Genomic DNA, 16,360 nt, shown 5'->3' on the forward strand with positions numbered 1-16,360 from the left:
ATGACAAGCAATAACACAAACAAAACCAATAACTAGAAATTAACTGAAATGAACTACTTTATGTTTTCCAGACGTAGATCTAACAGTAATAAAGTTACAGAATTACTACAGGAACTGAACTCAACTGTAAAAAACAAACAAAAAAAAGGATTCGACTGTAAAATAACACTGGATAGTCTTCACTGTATAATTAAAGAGTAATGATGACAGACAGCAGGTTTATTTAAGGTGCTGTCTCTTTAAGACCTCATGCACGGATCTAATATACTGTTACACTTGCGTTTTGCTTCTCAATGGTTTACATTCACTTATATACAGTTTATGTTTAATATAAACCGACTTTGTTTAAGTGAATACTTGCCAAGATGGGCATTTTGACATACTATTGTATGTATTTGGCCGTTTATGCACAATAAGGCGCAAAACATAACTCAATTCTGCAGTTGCGTGCTGTTTCAGATACGCATGTGCTTTGGGTGCACAGAAAACGGTCTATAAGAGAGCGAGCGAGTACTGTATTAAGTTCTCTTTCACGTTTTTTGCTCTTGAATGGCTTAAAGTCGCTTGAATGTTTAAATTAGCAAGACTTTAAAGCACGTGCAAATGATACATTCCGTCATCTGTCGTCACGTTATAAGGGCGAAACTTGCGGGAATGAGTAGAATTATGCAAAATCCCACGCCACTATGATGTCACTGAGAAGGTGTGGCGGCCCATCATGGCAGAATGAATGTAGTGAAACACTGTAAAGGTATTGACTTTGTAATTTTCCTGAAGTTAACTGCTAGTAATGGGATTCAACAAAATTATTGAAAAAAAGTATGATTTGCTCACAAATTAAACATGAATAATTTTACAAAGAAAAAAGAACAATAGGCAATATTTTGCAATAGCTTATAAGTAAAAAAAATTATATTCACTACACAATTATACATTTACTTGTATGCATTTAGCAGCTTTTATCCAAAATGAATTGCATTGCATTGAATGTATACATTTTTCATTAGTTCTCTGAGAACTGAACCTATGACCATGGCATTGCTAGTGACATGCTCTACTTTGAGCTACAGGAGAAATAAATTCAACCTGTTGGAAACCCTGGAAGTAATGCAATGTGAAAAGAGACCTGCAGTGGCAGGGGAACAGTGTGGAAACAGAGCCACTAAATTGTGAAACTAGCTTAATAGGAAAAAATAAAAAATTAAATATGAAGTGAGGCATTCAGATCTTTTACCTTCACAATGTTGTATCTGTTGAAAACCCCACCCGCATGACCGCCATCCCTGTGTTCCCTAATCGTACTCTGCATCTGTTCAGAGACACGAAACAGAAGAGCCAAGAGAACCCTAGTAAACACAGTACGTCCTTGGTGTTTCAATAATTAGCTACGTGGCACTAGTCTGTGTGCTTGAACATGTACATCCATTACTAGATTCTCCTGGAACACTTTTAGATAACATGACTGTGATTAGGGGCTCAGACAGATGACGCACAATGAGAAAATTGATAAACATGAAAACATTTCATAAAATGAGCATCTCTACCTCCTCCTCAACTGACTGAAACTCCTTGTCGTCTGGAGAGAGGTCTATCAGTATTGTTCCACTGTTGGTCGTGTTCAGGGTCAAGTAAGGGTTTAAACCTGTGAAGGGGATGTAAACGTTTAAGTGCAAACTAATCTGCAAAACAAAAGCTTCAGCTTGATCGTTAAAGAGGTCATATTATGAGAAATCAAGAAAAGCAAGAATTAAAAAAACTGTAGTTATTGTACCATTAGTTGGTATTAGAGCTGTCAATAAATTTTTCATTCACATAATATGCCAATTAATTAATTGAACTAACTGCAATTAAGTCACATACTTTAATATTAGCTGAAAATTAAAGCACAGTAAGAAACTTTAAATGTGCAGCATAAAAACAACATCACATTTAATTTGAATGCTCAGAGAGAGGGTGGAAAATAAAAGTAAATGACTTTTGGTGTTAAAAAAACTTTTTAACATTATTTACATAAGTTATGGAAGTCCATTTCCACCAATGAATAACAAATAAAAAAGGTAATTGCAACTTTTTATCTCACAATTCTGACTTCTTTTCTCACAATTGCAAGTTTACGTCTTGCAATACTGACTTTTTTCTCAGAATTGTGAGAAAAAAGTCAGAACTGTGAGATATATTCGCAGTACTGAGAAAGTCACAATTGTGATATGAACAAATAATTCTGATTTTTTTTCTCAGAAACTCGCAATTGCATGTTTTAAAGTCAGAATTGCGAGATTGCTAATTTTTCTCAGAATTGCAAGTTTGTATCTTGCAATTCTGTCTAATATAACAAAAGAATTGGACTTTATAACTAATAAGATATAATTAATAAGATATAAACTCGCAATTGTGCGTTTGTATCACGCAATTCTGAGAAAAAGTTTGAAACGTGAATTTATATCTCACAATTTTGAGTTTATTTCACGCAATTGCAAAGTTTATATCTTGCAATTCTTAGAAAAAAGTCAGAACTGTGAATTTATATCATGCAGCTCTGAGAAAAAAAGTCAAAATTGCGAATTACCTTTTTTTTTTTTTAATTCAGTGGCGGAAACAGGCTTACATGCTAAGTAGACCTCGAGACAAATAAATAAACTTTAAGAAATGTATAATATGACCCCCTTAATAAAGCAGCTTGTACTGAGAAAAACATCCAATGTTAAGCAGAGATCTTAGAGGAAACAAGATCAAAGTGATCCTTAAACCCTGTCTCTAATTAAGGATTCTCTCAAATGGATGAAAGGAGAAGCAGCTCTTACTCCGAGGACCACTAATAAGTCTTTCCACTCCTTTGATGATCTTGTGTCTGTGACCGTAAGCCTTGATGCCAATCTCCTTCAGCTCTTTGTGGCCCATTTCCACCAAGACGTCCAGAGTTATCTATTGACACAGACTCGTATTAATATCACACCTCTAGGCATATGACTAATGTATTACGCCCACTGATCAAATGAGTGATTACTCTACAGCGTGTTCCTCTAGCACATCTCAACATTTCAGTCAGCCTGCTAAACACTGTCCTGGAGGTCAATTTATCTTGTCGTGAACTCAGCCTGGGCTCGGACTCAAAACAAGCTGATCTCAACTGTGATAAGCATTGAAACAGAAGAAAGTACCTGTTCTCTGTCAAAGATCTCCAGCAAATGCTCCAATCCCAGGTTGTGAAGGAACTGGCTGATACTCAACTCTACAGCTAGATCTGAAAAAAGCATCAGGTTAAAGAAAACTTTCAGCAGTCATCAAATGCATGCATCAAGCAAAACTACACTAATCTTGACTAAACCCACCCTCCTCTTTCAACTCTATGCCTACGTCTCCTTCAGCTCCAGAAGGCGGTAGTAGAGTGTTTAGCTCAGGGAAGGTCCCGGACTGGCCAGCCATACTGGAGTTTGAAGAGAGCGGTGTTGGACTCGAGTTGAGAGTCGACGGCACCACCGCCACAGACGCAGAGATGCTGATAACCTGGGGTTTATAGCACACCGGCAGCCCTGAGGGGGGCATGGCTGCTGTGAGGAGAGCTCGGACATCGTCTGCCTGGAGAGACAGGCAGCGCAACATCAGAAAGTCACAATGTAAGTGACGACCAACTTCTTCTTGAGACAGACAAGCCCACATGTAGTCACACACTTCTGTGAGTGTCAGTCACATCTCAAGCACATAGAGCGTGAGTTCAGGAACAACAACGCAAATAAGAAAACATTCATACACAAAACCAGTGAGAACATATGTGTCAAACAAGCAAGCTGTTGGCATGCATCCATGGTTAAAGGGATAGTACACCAAAAATTATTTGTAAAAATAAAGTCTGTCATCTTCCAAAACTGACCCAGTTCTTCTCTCACAATATAAGAAAAAAAGTGAAATGTGGTAACTTGTTAAATAATGCAATATGATAATGCTCTAAGTGTATAAAAATTGATTTACATTTATTTCTATGTAAATGTTTAACATTTACATTTAGTCTTTTAGCAGACGCTTTTATCCAGAGCGACTTACATGATTTACATGAATTTAATATAAATTATAAACATTTCTAAAGCACTAAAATCAATCCATTATCACAAGCCCTTGGAATATGCATAACGCAATTAGTACAGAGCTATTTGTGATATTTCAATATATCTTGTAGCACGTCACACATGAATTCTTTAAATATCACAAAAATGTCTTAATTTGAATGATCCTATTTACTAATTAAATTATGTCTTAATGAAAATGACCTTATGTGCAATGCAAATTTCTGTATACAACTCAGTTTTTATTATATCTTAGGTATAGGAATAGAATAGAAATATTTGTCCTTGAATTAATTTGATATATTTGAAGTAAGTTAGCAAGTAAATCGATTATGTATTTCCGATTATAATCAGCACTAGCCATTGTTGGGCTGAATTTATGACTCATGGGCATCTGTATTACTGATAAATGCCTTTTAATTCTTGGCATTTTATTATTTTTTATGTTGGGAATTTTTTATTTGTAAAGTAAGTACATTTAAGTGACAATCTTAAAAAAGCGAAGAATGCTCAGGCTTCTCGTCTCCTTTTAGGTTCTACAGAAGAAAGCTTTGGATTGCCATAAAGTGCATAAATGATAACTTTCATTTTTGGTTGATCTATCCCTTTATCTTTCTCCAGGCATATTTTTCCACTTCAGACATCCACTGCTTGTGCAAATGTGCAGTCTTTTCAGGCAGTGGTGCATGGAATGATCAGTAAGCCTCCTCAAGCACTGAACAAATGAAAAGAAGAGCAGCAACCAAATAAAACAGACAGATTTATGACATAATACAGTAAGAGAACATTCTCCCTGGTATGATTAACAGAGGTTTGGATTAAGAAGGCTTAACTGCATCAGAGTTGCAGAAAATAAAAGGAACGGTAGATAAGCGGAAGGCAAGAGGAAGACAGATCTTCTTCCCCCGAGGAGACTTGTCCAGTAATCACACACATAAAGTGAATACTGTCACGAGGTTCAGTGGCGACTGGCCTTCCTGGTTGCGGAGCGTGGGGTCGGTCCTATGCGCAAGAAGCAGCACGCACAACTGGGTCCTGCCTTTCTGCGCCGCCTCGTGCAAAGGAGTGAACGCCCACTTATCTGTGGCATTGACGCATGCATTGCACTTGATGAGCAAAGCGGCCACATCCACATGCTGCAATGAAACACATGGAGCAGTCGTGCTCTCGGGTTGGTGTCTCTTTCACTTTCTGGAGAATGTCGCTGCATGAATATGACTATGTGTGGCTGTCAGACAGCACTGGACCTTTTCCCTTTCCCAATGGGAAATATGATGAAATATGATGAGGCATGGCACATGCACAATTTTGAATAAAATCCCCCCCCCAAAAAAAACCCTCATGTCATTCCAAACCCTTATGAATGTCTTTCTTTGACAGTAGCGTTTTGTGGTGCCACGTTTGAAGCACAAATGAGAGCTGTGAAGACTGTCAGTGAAATTTTTGCCTGATCCTCACATGTAGCTATTGTATGACTTGGCTGTTAAAGGGCTGTGTAACGTGCATTGGGTTGTGGCCACATTACCACCCTTTTGTCAATTACTCCATGTGTGTGTGTGTGTGTGCATGTTAATATGCAATTTTAAACTACTGGAATGTAGCTTGACCAATCAAATTAACAGACCAGAACAAACTGTTGTACAAAATGCAGATTTTGCCCTTTTTTTTTTTTTTTAAAGAAAAGTGACATAATGAAATTCAACACAAACCAATATAAACCAACATTTACATCAAATTTGACATGTTGGTCATGACTTTAAATCAAACCAAAAGCAACCAAAAATAAAGATTACTTTAAAACAAACACACCTGTTTTAGAAAACAATTCATTTTTATCCCCTTTACAAGGTGTTTTGAGTAAGATATGTTTTTTTTTGTCATGTATATATATGTAACTTTTATCAAGCATGTTAATGGACATGTACTGGAGCATCACTCACCCCATAAGATGCAGCATTATGGAGGGGAATGAGACCACCTTTATCCTGAGAGTTCACCTCTGCCCCGTGTTGCAGCAGATATTCAGCCACCTCCTGATTATTATAGCCAGCTAATCGTACACATAAAACAAACACCACCAACATTTTTTTATGAAATATTTCATATTTTACTCTTTACTTGAACACGTGTGCCCTTAGAATAGGACAATCATGATCACAAAATGTTGAAATTTCAGTCAGTTTTGTTCAGTGCAAGTCTGACACATACAGTTCAGTTAAAAGTCAATTTATTCATATTCAACCTCATTAGAAGAAGCCTATATTCGCACAGAAATGTTAAATATGCATATAATAAAAATGAAGGTTGTGCTAATGTACATTAGACAAGAGGTTTTCAAAATAGGGACCAAATATCAATTACATTTATTTAAATGTACATTTTCACAAACTGTAAAACATGTTGGAGTTACTAAATATCTTTATACTTCCTGCTTCCTAAATGTCTTCCCTTTACAGTTCTATGCAAATTGTATGAAAAGCGCAGACTAAAACAAATTAAATGCTACTTAATTAAAATTAAACTAATTAAATAAGCAACATTTTGTAGAGTTTTGTTGTGTGAGCATCTGAAATCATCGCTTCACACTCACAGACCAAGCCATTTTTTATGACTATTTTCTGTAAAACCAATCCAAAATACAAAAGTAGCAGGTTTTACTAAGCTAGAGTATTTAAAAAGGTCTCCAGATTCTGGTTTTGCACTTAAAAACCAGTCGTACATCCTTGATTTCGTACCTGGTGCACAGTGGAAAATGAAAGCATCATACTCTGATGCACACCTACCTGCCAGGGGCAGCGGTGTGGAGTGCCGCCCCTGCGTGTTTCGACAGTTCACGTTGTCTGGAGTGCAGAGCTTTTTAACGCGAGATAAGCAGCCTTTCTTGGCGGCGTCCAGCAGTGCTGCGTCACCCCTGAGCAGATCCTGAATGTCTGTGTCTCCGTCCTTCACCAAGTCCAGAGGGGTGTTTCCATCACGGTTCTTTTTGGTCGGGTCAGCACCATGCTATATCAAAGAGGTACTTTGTTATATTGTAGTGAACATGGCGCTAAACAAAATCAGCTGTCATCGATAATGTAAATGATTAAAAAAACGCCAATCAGAGTCCTTGGATACCTGAAGCAGCAATTTGCAGATCTCATATTTGCCCTTGGCGGCCGCCTCATGCAGTGGGGTGAACTTCCACAGGTCGGCCATGTTAACCACAGCACCATGAAGGACGAGGAGCTCTGCCACCTCATAATGCCCATAAGAACAGGCATTGTGCAAGGGAACCAGACCACTATGTCACACAAAACAGTTTTACTTTCAAACCAATATGAAAACGTGCAACTTTTTGGCATTTGTTGCACCAGTGTTTCTTAATGAATTCAAGGCAATGCTATTTTTGGAACATATTTTATGTTTTACTATTTTTTTTAAATACATTTCAGAGGTTATTTTAATACTTAATTTAACTGTGTATTTTTTATAAACTGTATATTAACTGTTTTATTCAACAAAAAAATAAAATTGTGGCTATATTTCAAAAATTAAAATATATAGTCTTTAAATTTCATTGAATAAGGTCTGTTTAATGAGAGAGAACACGTGCATGTCTATTTCAATAAATGTAATGTCTGTTTATGTATGGTGTACTTTTTTATTATTTAAATGTATGGAGGCCCAAACCTGCAGAAATTAGAAATGAACAAATGAATGAATACAGGAAAATAAAGAACGGATTAAATGACTTGATAAAATAAAGAACAAATAAAGTTACAAATAAATACAAAAAAAGAAAGAAAGAAAACCATACTAAAATGTATTGCATTTGTTTTATCAAGCCATATATTCCATTATTTATGTTCCTATTATTACATTCTTTCATTTATTTTTAATTTTTTGCAGGTTTGGGTCTCCATACAAGAGTCATGCGTTCATGACAATGCAGCCAGTGAAATAGTAAGATGCTTTCTATTTATTGTTTTTGTATTATTTTGGGGTAAACACACTTATCTAGTCAGTTCTGGAAAAAATATCATTTATTTTGCTGCGGCTTTGCACAGGTGCACAAATTCTCTTTCTTTTTGACTCTACTTTTGGATCTCTAGTCTTGTGACATCTCACCCCTTGTCTTTAGCATGTACATCGGCTCCGTGCTGCAGCAGATACTCCACCACAGCCACACGGTTGTATCCCGCAGCGAAGTGCAGAGGTGTGGACTGCCTTCCCTCAACGTCTCTACAGTTCACGTTCTGAAGAGTACAGAGCTTCTACATGGAAAGGTGAAGAACAATGTCAGCTCTAACATGGGAATCTGGTATAATCAACTTCAGAATGATTTCACAACTACATGGGAGAAAAAAAACATCACACTTTTTGGTGTATTTTTAGTCCTTACCTTTACGACTTCCAGATCTCCTGATTTGGAGGCTTCTAACAGCTGCCTGTCTGTATCGGAGTTGCCTGTGCATGCTCCCTCTAGGAATCAAAAAACATGCAAGCATGACACTTTGGCACTTTACAGGGCTCAACAGTGTGAGTGTTTCAATCACATCTTTGACTAGAAATAGATGGGCGAAATGTAAAATGTATTAAGGAGCATCTTGAAATTAAAGCCCCTGAAGATCAAAAAAATTCAGTTGTATGGAATTCAAGATCATAACAAGTCTTACATATTTTAATGGTATAACAAATGTCTTATTATTTTAGGAGGTCTTAAATTTGGGGATTTTTTGTCCTTACCTTTACGACTTCCAGATCTCCTGATTTGGAGGCTTCTAACAGCTGCCTGTCTGTATCGGAGTTGCCTGTGCATGCTCCCTCTAGGAATCCAAAAATATTTTCTATAACTGCAAGCATGACACTTTGGCACTTTACAGGGCTCAACAGTGTGAGTGTTTCACTCACATCTTTGACTAGAAATAGATGGGCGAAATGTAAAATGTATTAAGGAGCATCTTGAAATTAAAGCCCCTGAAGATCAAAACAATTCAGTTGTATGGAATTCAAGATCATAACAAGTCTTACATATTTTAATGGTATAACAAATGTCTTATTATTTTAGGAGGTCTTAAATTTGGGGATTTTAAATTTTTTTAATTTCAAAGAAGAAAGTCATACAGGTTTAGAAGGACACATGAGGGTGAGGAAATTGTGAATCTGAAGTAAACCTTGCAGTATCTCCTGAATGCTTTCATTGGCGAGCTGGGAGGGTGACGAGCCCTGTAGGGAGGTGATGAGCGGGTCACCTCCAGCACTCAGGAGCATCCGACAGGTCTGCAGATGGCCGCAGTGAGCCGCGCAGTGCAGCGCCGTCTGACCCAGGTTATCTACTGCATCCACCTGCACAAAACAACAACACGCTGACAGGAAAAATCTGCAAATATTTACAGTACAAATCAGCAGCTGTGGATGCCAGAACTTTACAGTAAAAAATACGGCAGCAACATTTAAAGTTTTACGGATTTAACTTGCATTTTCAGTAAAACAGTGTATATTTTATTAACCTATATAATGTTAATATACCAACCAACTGAAGTACTAAAATCACTTTTGTACCTTTACGCTGAGAACCACCATAAAATCACAGGTAGCAATGAGAAAGCCACATGCAATAAACATTCATGAAAAGCATTCATTTATCAACATAAGATGAACATAAAACCCTAATGTACATAACTGATAAGAACTGAGAAACATAGTTATTTAAATGGAAAAAACATCAAATGTGTAGTGTAAGATATTTTTTCACTTCCAAAAACTGTAGGCTACATTTAGCAGTATTTTACTGTAACATTACATGACTTATTACTTATAGAAGTAACGTACTGTTAATCAATTTTACTGTAGCATTTTTACAGTTCTTTACTGTTAAAATGACAAACATTTTTTGCAAAGTACCAGTCCATTACTATCAACATCACTTTTGTTTGTTTCTATAAACTGAGGGACACGTCAAAATACGTTTTTAATGCGTTTCCGAGAGACACTGTTCTAGTGAAAAATAAATATATTAAAATGTATTCGAAATACATTTATTTCATGCACATAATACAAATTAATTTGCTAAATACATTTACATATGTATGTATTTCATAAAAATACCCTGCAATTGTACTTTTGGTATACTAAACTGGTATACTTAAAAGTCTTGAAGTATAGATATACTGAAGTATATTTGATTGTGCTAAAGTGCAACTATTGCAAGTATTCTAAGGTACACTTTAAACTTTTTGCATTTAAAGACCGCTATTATTCAAAGATTATACAATCCTCATCAATAGTGACATTAAAACACATATTAAGAAATGTGTGTTTTGCATAAATAGTACTCCAAATAAAGTTTCATTATCATTTTTATATTAGTAAGTCTCAAGCGATATGTCAGTAAATTCATTAATAGATTTGAACTATACTTAGTATGAAATAAATGTATTTTAAACATCACTTTTTTACCAGGGTGGATATTCGACAAGACAAAACATGAAGGACGGGACTTGGGAAGTCACTGGATTATGTACTTATGGAACACGTATTAATTTTAATTTCATGTTCACTCACAGATTTATGTATTTTCATTCCTGATGACCTAACTAGAGGCAGACAAAATGAAGGTGATGTGACAACATCTGTGATGCCTATGTGTAATTGAGTACGTTTTACTGCAGCTGTGAAAAATCTCACTTACCTTCGCCTCGTGTTTCACCAACACCTCGATGATGTCATTGTGGGACTTCTCAGCGGCAAGACGCAGAGGTGTGAGGAAGCTGTGTGAAAGATAGAGATCCAGAAGTCATTACTGCACATGATACAAATTCATGTGTTAAATAAATCCTTTGAACATCGTTACTGACTGACTCACTCTTTATTCTTCTCATTGACGTTGGCGCCTTTCCGGAGCAGCAATTCACAGATCTGTTTCCTCTTGGGATAGGGCGACGTGGAGACACAATGCTATCAAAGACAATCACAGAAGTCTCTTTTATTCACTTCCTATTCAAGTCCAATAAAACCATAACCAAAAATGATCTTTGGACGCTCTGCGTTCAGTTGTAGTATTCACAGGTGTGCAGATATCTTTTTTTTTAACGCCTTGAAACGTGGCTCATCAAATAGGATTGTAGAGCTGTAAATATGCTTTTTACAATTAATGTTTTGAGCCTTTAAATCAGTGGTTCCCAACCCCGCGTGACGCTAAAGGGGTCTCCAAGCTCACAAATACAAACAGGGATGAAACTGTTACAGTATGACAATAAACCAAGATGAAAGTTCAGATGGTTTTAATATTCTGAATTATCATTAAAACCGTATTCGATTACCTAGATTTGAAAAACTCGCATAAACACTGTCGAACATTCAGCAAATTCAAAAAAATATTAAAATATATTCAAACAGAAAACGCTTATTTTAAATTGGAATAATATTTCACAATATTACTGTTTGAATAAATAAATGCAAACTTAGTGAGACTTCCAATCATTATTAATTATATGTAGCGTATTTATTAAATAATGATGTTTTTTATTAAATAATAAAAATATAACATAATAAAAAAGAGAACGCAGTCCTTACTAGAGCTGTTTCTTGGGTTAGAGGGTGTTTGAAGTTGATGGTCTCAAGGGAGAGGTGTTTTTTAAAGCGGGCCATGTCCGCCTCACGTGCCGCCTGCAGCAAAGCATGACCTCTGAACTCATCTGCAACAAAGAGCGGCACCCCGTCAGTCAATGACGAGCCAGACAAAATGAGAGCTGGTCTTTGTAGCAGTCACACGCTTACACGCCAGGTGCTCTTTCAGCAGGGCGGTCGGGGCCAGATCGATGGCGCTCTTGTTGTGGCAGTTGAGGAAGGTGGGGTCAGCACCGTAGCTGAGCAGGAGCGAACAGACCTCCACTCTGTTTTTTGAGACTGCCTCGTGTAAAGGTGTGAACTGCCACAGGTCCATAGCATTGACACAAGCACCATGCTGTGTAAAAATTAACAGATGGAGTGGAGTTATCACAAATTCAGAACAAGACGAGCAGACAAGAAAGAAAAGTGTGAATAACATAAAATGGACCTACCTTTACAAGCAACTCAGCTACCTCATAGTGACCGTATGAACAGGCATTATGAAGAGGCACAAGATCACTGTTAACACAAGACCAAATTTAATACACATGTTTTGTGAGTACAACTTTTGACTACACTGCCGTTATATGAATGTTTGGGTTCAAAGTTAAGTAAATAACTTTAAGTCAAGGGGATAATACAAATGGTTTTGAAAGTATAGCCAGAATTATACATGTTAACATGAGACTAGTGTAATCAAATTAAATACTAACCTCATCTGTACAAAGTTACATACATTTTTAATTTATGCACTGATAATAAAGGAATAGTTCTTCCAAAAATTACCATTTGCTGAAAATTTACTCACACTCAGGCCATTCAAGATGTAGGTGAGTTTGTTTCGTCATCAGAACAGATTTGGAGAAATTTGGCATTACATCACTTGCTCACAAATGGATCTCTGCAGTGAATGGGTGCCGTCAGAATGAGAGCCAAACAGCTGATAAAAACAACAATAATCCACAAGAAATCCACACCACTCCAGTCCATGAGTTAACATCTTGTGAAGTGAAAAGCTGTGTGTTTGTAAGAAACAAATTGTGTTTGTAAGAAACAAAAAATGGTGGCTTCCGGATAAAATACTGTACGCATGAAGTTAAAAATATTTTAATGTTGGATTTGTTTCATATGAAGTTTTTCACTTCTTAAGACGCTAATCGATGAACTGGATTCGTGCAGATTGCTTGCGGATTATGGTGATGTATTTATCAGCGAATTCTGACGGCACCCATTCACTGCAGAGGATCCATTGGTGAGCAAGTGATGGAATGCTACATTTCTCCAAATCTGTTCTGATGAAGAAACAAACTCATCTACGTCTTGGCTGGCCTGAGGGTGAATACATTTTCAGCAAATTTCCATTTTTTGGGTGAAATACGAACATGGCCAGTATTATTATTATGTTTAAATAAATTAATTATGAAACACTAAAAACTAAAAATCAATCATATTAAACGCTACAAGCAACAACATTATAATGTACTGCATGAAAAATAAAAATGGGCTGGAACTTTTTGATAACCACTTTTTGGGAACCACTGACAATCAATGAATCTGTCTGTATATTTATTCCATTAATCATTTAATCAGATTAAAAATCAATTACAAATTGATTTCTTTTTAATCCAATATTCACCAATACTGATCAAATTAAAAGCAGCTGATAAAGCATTATGGTACTGATGCATCTGTAGTAAGGTTGTTAAGCCCCGCAACATTGCACAATACACACACAAGCATTCAAAAAAGACTGAAAATGCAAGTTTTATTCGATTTTTTACAAACTGTATTTCTGTGCTAAGTGAAAGAATAGAGCTTAACTTGTACAGCACTTCAAGTCACACTGGAGACACTCATCGTACCCTTTGTCTTTAGCGTGCACGTCGGCTCCATGCTGCAACAACAGCTGCACTGTCTTCACACGATTATAACCCGCGGCCAGATGCAGAGGCGTGGACTGAAACCAACAAGCAATCCATTCACAAACACATATGCAAACTATTTATTCAAACCTGGAACAATTACACATGAAATGCCTGGCTACATTATGTGTCTTATGTGAGTGGCTCAGCAACGTTGAGAACATTTGAATATGGTTATACATTAACAATCACACTGTCAAACAGATATGGAGATGACATTAGCATAGAGAATTCAATAACTCACCTTCCTTCCATCACTAGCGTGACAGTTCACATTTAATGGTGTGAGGAGGCTCATCAGTTTTTCTTCATTTCCACTTCTGTATAAAAGCATTGAGCACCAAGTCAATTAAAGGAACAATGCGAGTCACGACAGCAATTTAGCTCAGCAATATTCATCTCTCCTCAGGTCTCCTGAACAATTTTGAGCTTAAATTATTATTACCGTGCGCTCTCGAGGAGTTCATCTTTTCTATAGTCACCTAGATTTAAGAAAGAATGAAGTATATTAACATAAACGGAAATCTCATTTGAGCCTGAAATGAAAGCAAAGTCACCAGTAAATTGCCAATTACTAGCCTTATAAACAAATAGAGCATAGGAAATGGGAATTATGGGAATCAAAATCAAGTGTTTCTAAAAGAAGTGTTTTATTTTGATCTGATTATTTATTTGGTTATTTAAATAATCGGAGGAAAATGTGACCCTGGACCACAAAACCAGTCATAAAGGTCATTTTAAAAAAATTAATTTGATATATTTCATACAACTATTTGAAAATCTGTAATCTGAGGGTGCAAAACAATCTAAATACTGAGAAAATCGCCTTTAAAGTTGTCCAAATGAAGTTCTTAGCAATGCATATTACTAATCAAAGATTAAGTTCTGATATATTTACAGTAGGAAATTTACAAAATATCTTCATGGAACATGATGTTTACTTAATATCCTAATGATTTTTGGCATAAAAGAAAAATCAATAATTTGACCCATACAATGTATTGTTGGCTATTGCTACAAATATACCCCAGCGACTTAACACTGCTTTTGTGCTGCAGGGTCTCAAATAATCCCAAAATGATTAAATAAAAAAATATTCATTTTAATTAAGATTTTAATTAATTTAATCCATTATTTATCCACATGCTGCCCAATGTTGTCCTCCAAACAATGTGGAAGGTAATGAAAAAATAAACTGAACATATCTATATAGGCTATGCTATAAATTATGTGTAAAAATGGTTAATATAACATTATAAAGCACAAAACAACTGATTAATTACTATTTTTTAAGACAGATGTTAAAGCTAAATAAAAAGATAATAAAAGTACAAAAGTACAGACTAAAAAGTGACTTATTACAAGGCAGGATGAACACACATTCACTCATTTGAACGTAGTAATTATATCACAATAGTCATTTTACTGTTACTGCTCTATAAAAACACCACTGCATCTAAGTTTAACATTTTACACATCAATTACTAAAAACAAATATTCTAGAAAAATGTAGTATTTTAGTGTGCTTGATCGCTGAAGTCGGTGAACTTTGACAGAGTCGCTCGCTGTCAGGACAAGCTCTAATACACATTGGAAATGATCTTGTGATTTTTACAATTTTACAGATAAGGATACAGGCATGAAATGTACATTTTAGGCTGAGGAAAACACCTCTCAATCGCATGAAATTGCATCTGGCAAGCTGCGTTAAACTATATGCTATTCAGTTTGAAGCACTTAATATGACACATTCTCATGTTAAGGACAACTTGGGTCGCGTATTTTTCCTGCATCAGCTCACTTTGTGATCTCCACCATATTTCTGATGCCTTTTGTACATAGAAATGTGTTATTCACTACTCTAATGCGATGTAACCGGTGGATATCTTTTTGTGCAGTGTGCAGACATGATCACTTTTACACTATACTTTTTTTTACACGTCAAGTATTTCTAACGAGTTGGTCCAAAAGACTTAAAAATAGGTTTGGTGAGTCTTTTGGAGCAATTTGCTAAAAATAATCCATTCAAAGGACTAATTTCTTCGCACCACACTGTTCGCACTGCATGTGTGTGCAGCTCATGATGAAAATGAAGCACATTTTTGTTCATTTACTGTCCTTCTATCATTTCACAACAGTTTTCTCTTTCTTTATCTTCAATTGGACCGCAGACTAGTTCTGGATAAGAACTGGATCCTGATTCCCAACTCTACCAGAAAAGCAAGTGTGTACCCAAGTCTGAGGTTTGAAAGCCCACTCACCGGTCAGTACAGCTTTGGTGGAGGGCTCAGCCAGGTCAAGCGCTGTCCTTCCATCAGTGTTTCTGATCGTTGGCTCAGCACCATGTTGCAGCAAAACTACAAATGACAAACATGATTTAAACAGCTGCATTATACATTCAACATGCAAATGAGATTTTTTTCACCAAAACAAGTTGAATGTATTCTGTTAACTTTTATCACTAGGAGGCTTTACCAATGCAGACGTCGATCTTGCCCTTGATGGCAGCCTCGTGCAGCGGGGTGTAATTCCAGTTGTCTCTGGAGTTGGCATCGGCCCCGTGTTGCAGGAGCAGGTTGACGGCTTCAGCGTGACCAAACGAGCAGGCGTTGTGGAGCGAGATGAGGCCACCATCATCACGAGCGTGCACGTTTGCTCCGTGCTGAAGGAGGTAGTCCACCACATCTCTACGGCCAAAACCTGCCACAGAAGAGTGGGCCGCCCGTCACACATAGTGGTCGACCGATATATCGCCAATGCTGATATATCGGCCGATATTTGGCATTTTTC

At 36.7% G+C, this 16,360-nt stretch overlaps 1 protein-coding gene across 1 annotated transcript in view; it reads right to left on the reverse strand.

Annotated features, from left to right (window-relative positions):
* Window positions 1–16,360, reverse strand: part of LOC107598607 (tankyrase-2-like) — a 21,457-nt gene that overhangs the window by 3,375 nt on the left and 1,722 nt on the right. Inside the window, exons 2-22 of the mRNA XM_016290002.1 lie at window positions 16,046–16,270; window positions 15,832–15,927; window positions 14,016–14,052; window positions 13,815–13,890; window positions 13,511–13,605; window positions 12,101–12,167; window positions 11,817–12,003; window positions 11,613–11,734; window positions 10,903–10,994; window positions 10,729–10,807; window positions 9,212–9,383; window positions 8,784–8,863; window positions 8,166–8,311; window positions 7,173–7,338; window positions 6,842–7,061; window positions 5,999–6,108; window positions 3,330–3,576; window positions 3,159–3,241; window positions 2,802–2,922; window positions 1,545–1,642; window positions 1,235–1,309 (exon numbers count right to left, since the gene is read on the reverse strand). Of these exons, the coding sequence (XP_016145488.1) occupies window positions 1,235–1,309; window positions 1,545–1,642; window positions 2,802–2,922; window positions 3,159–3,241; window positions 3,330–3,576; window positions 5,999–6,108; window positions 6,842–7,061; window positions 7,173–7,338; window positions 8,166–8,311; window positions 8,784–8,863; window positions 9,212–9,383; window positions 10,729–10,807; window positions 10,903–10,994; window positions 11,613–11,734; window positions 11,817–12,003; window positions 12,101–12,167; window positions 13,511–13,605; window positions 13,815–13,890; window positions 14,016–14,052; window positions 15,832–15,927; window positions 16,046–16,270 (2,594 nt within the window). The remainder of the gene's footprint in view (window positions 1–1,234; window positions 1,310–1,544; window positions 1,643–2,801; window positions 2,923–3,158; window positions 3,242–3,329; window positions 3,577–5,998; window positions 6,109–6,841; window positions 7,062–7,172; window positions 7,339–8,165; window positions 8,312–8,783; window positions 8,864–9,211; window positions 9,384–10,728; window positions 10,808–10,902; window positions 10,995–11,612; window positions 11,735–11,816; window positions 12,004–12,100; window positions 12,168–13,510; window positions 13,606–13,814; window positions 13,891–14,015; window positions 14,053–15,831; window positions 15,928–16,045; window positions 16,271–16,360) is intronic.

This window comes from Sinocyclocheilus grahami, unplaced genomic scaffold (genome assembly GCF_001515645.1).
Source record: "Sinocyclocheilus grahami isolate Dianchi unplaced genomic scaffold, SAMN03320097.WGS_v1.1 scaffold253.1, whole genome shotgun sequence".
NCBI lineage: Eukaryota > Metazoa > Chordata > Actinopteri > Cypriniformes > Cyprinidae > Sinocyclocheilus > Sinocyclocheilus grahami.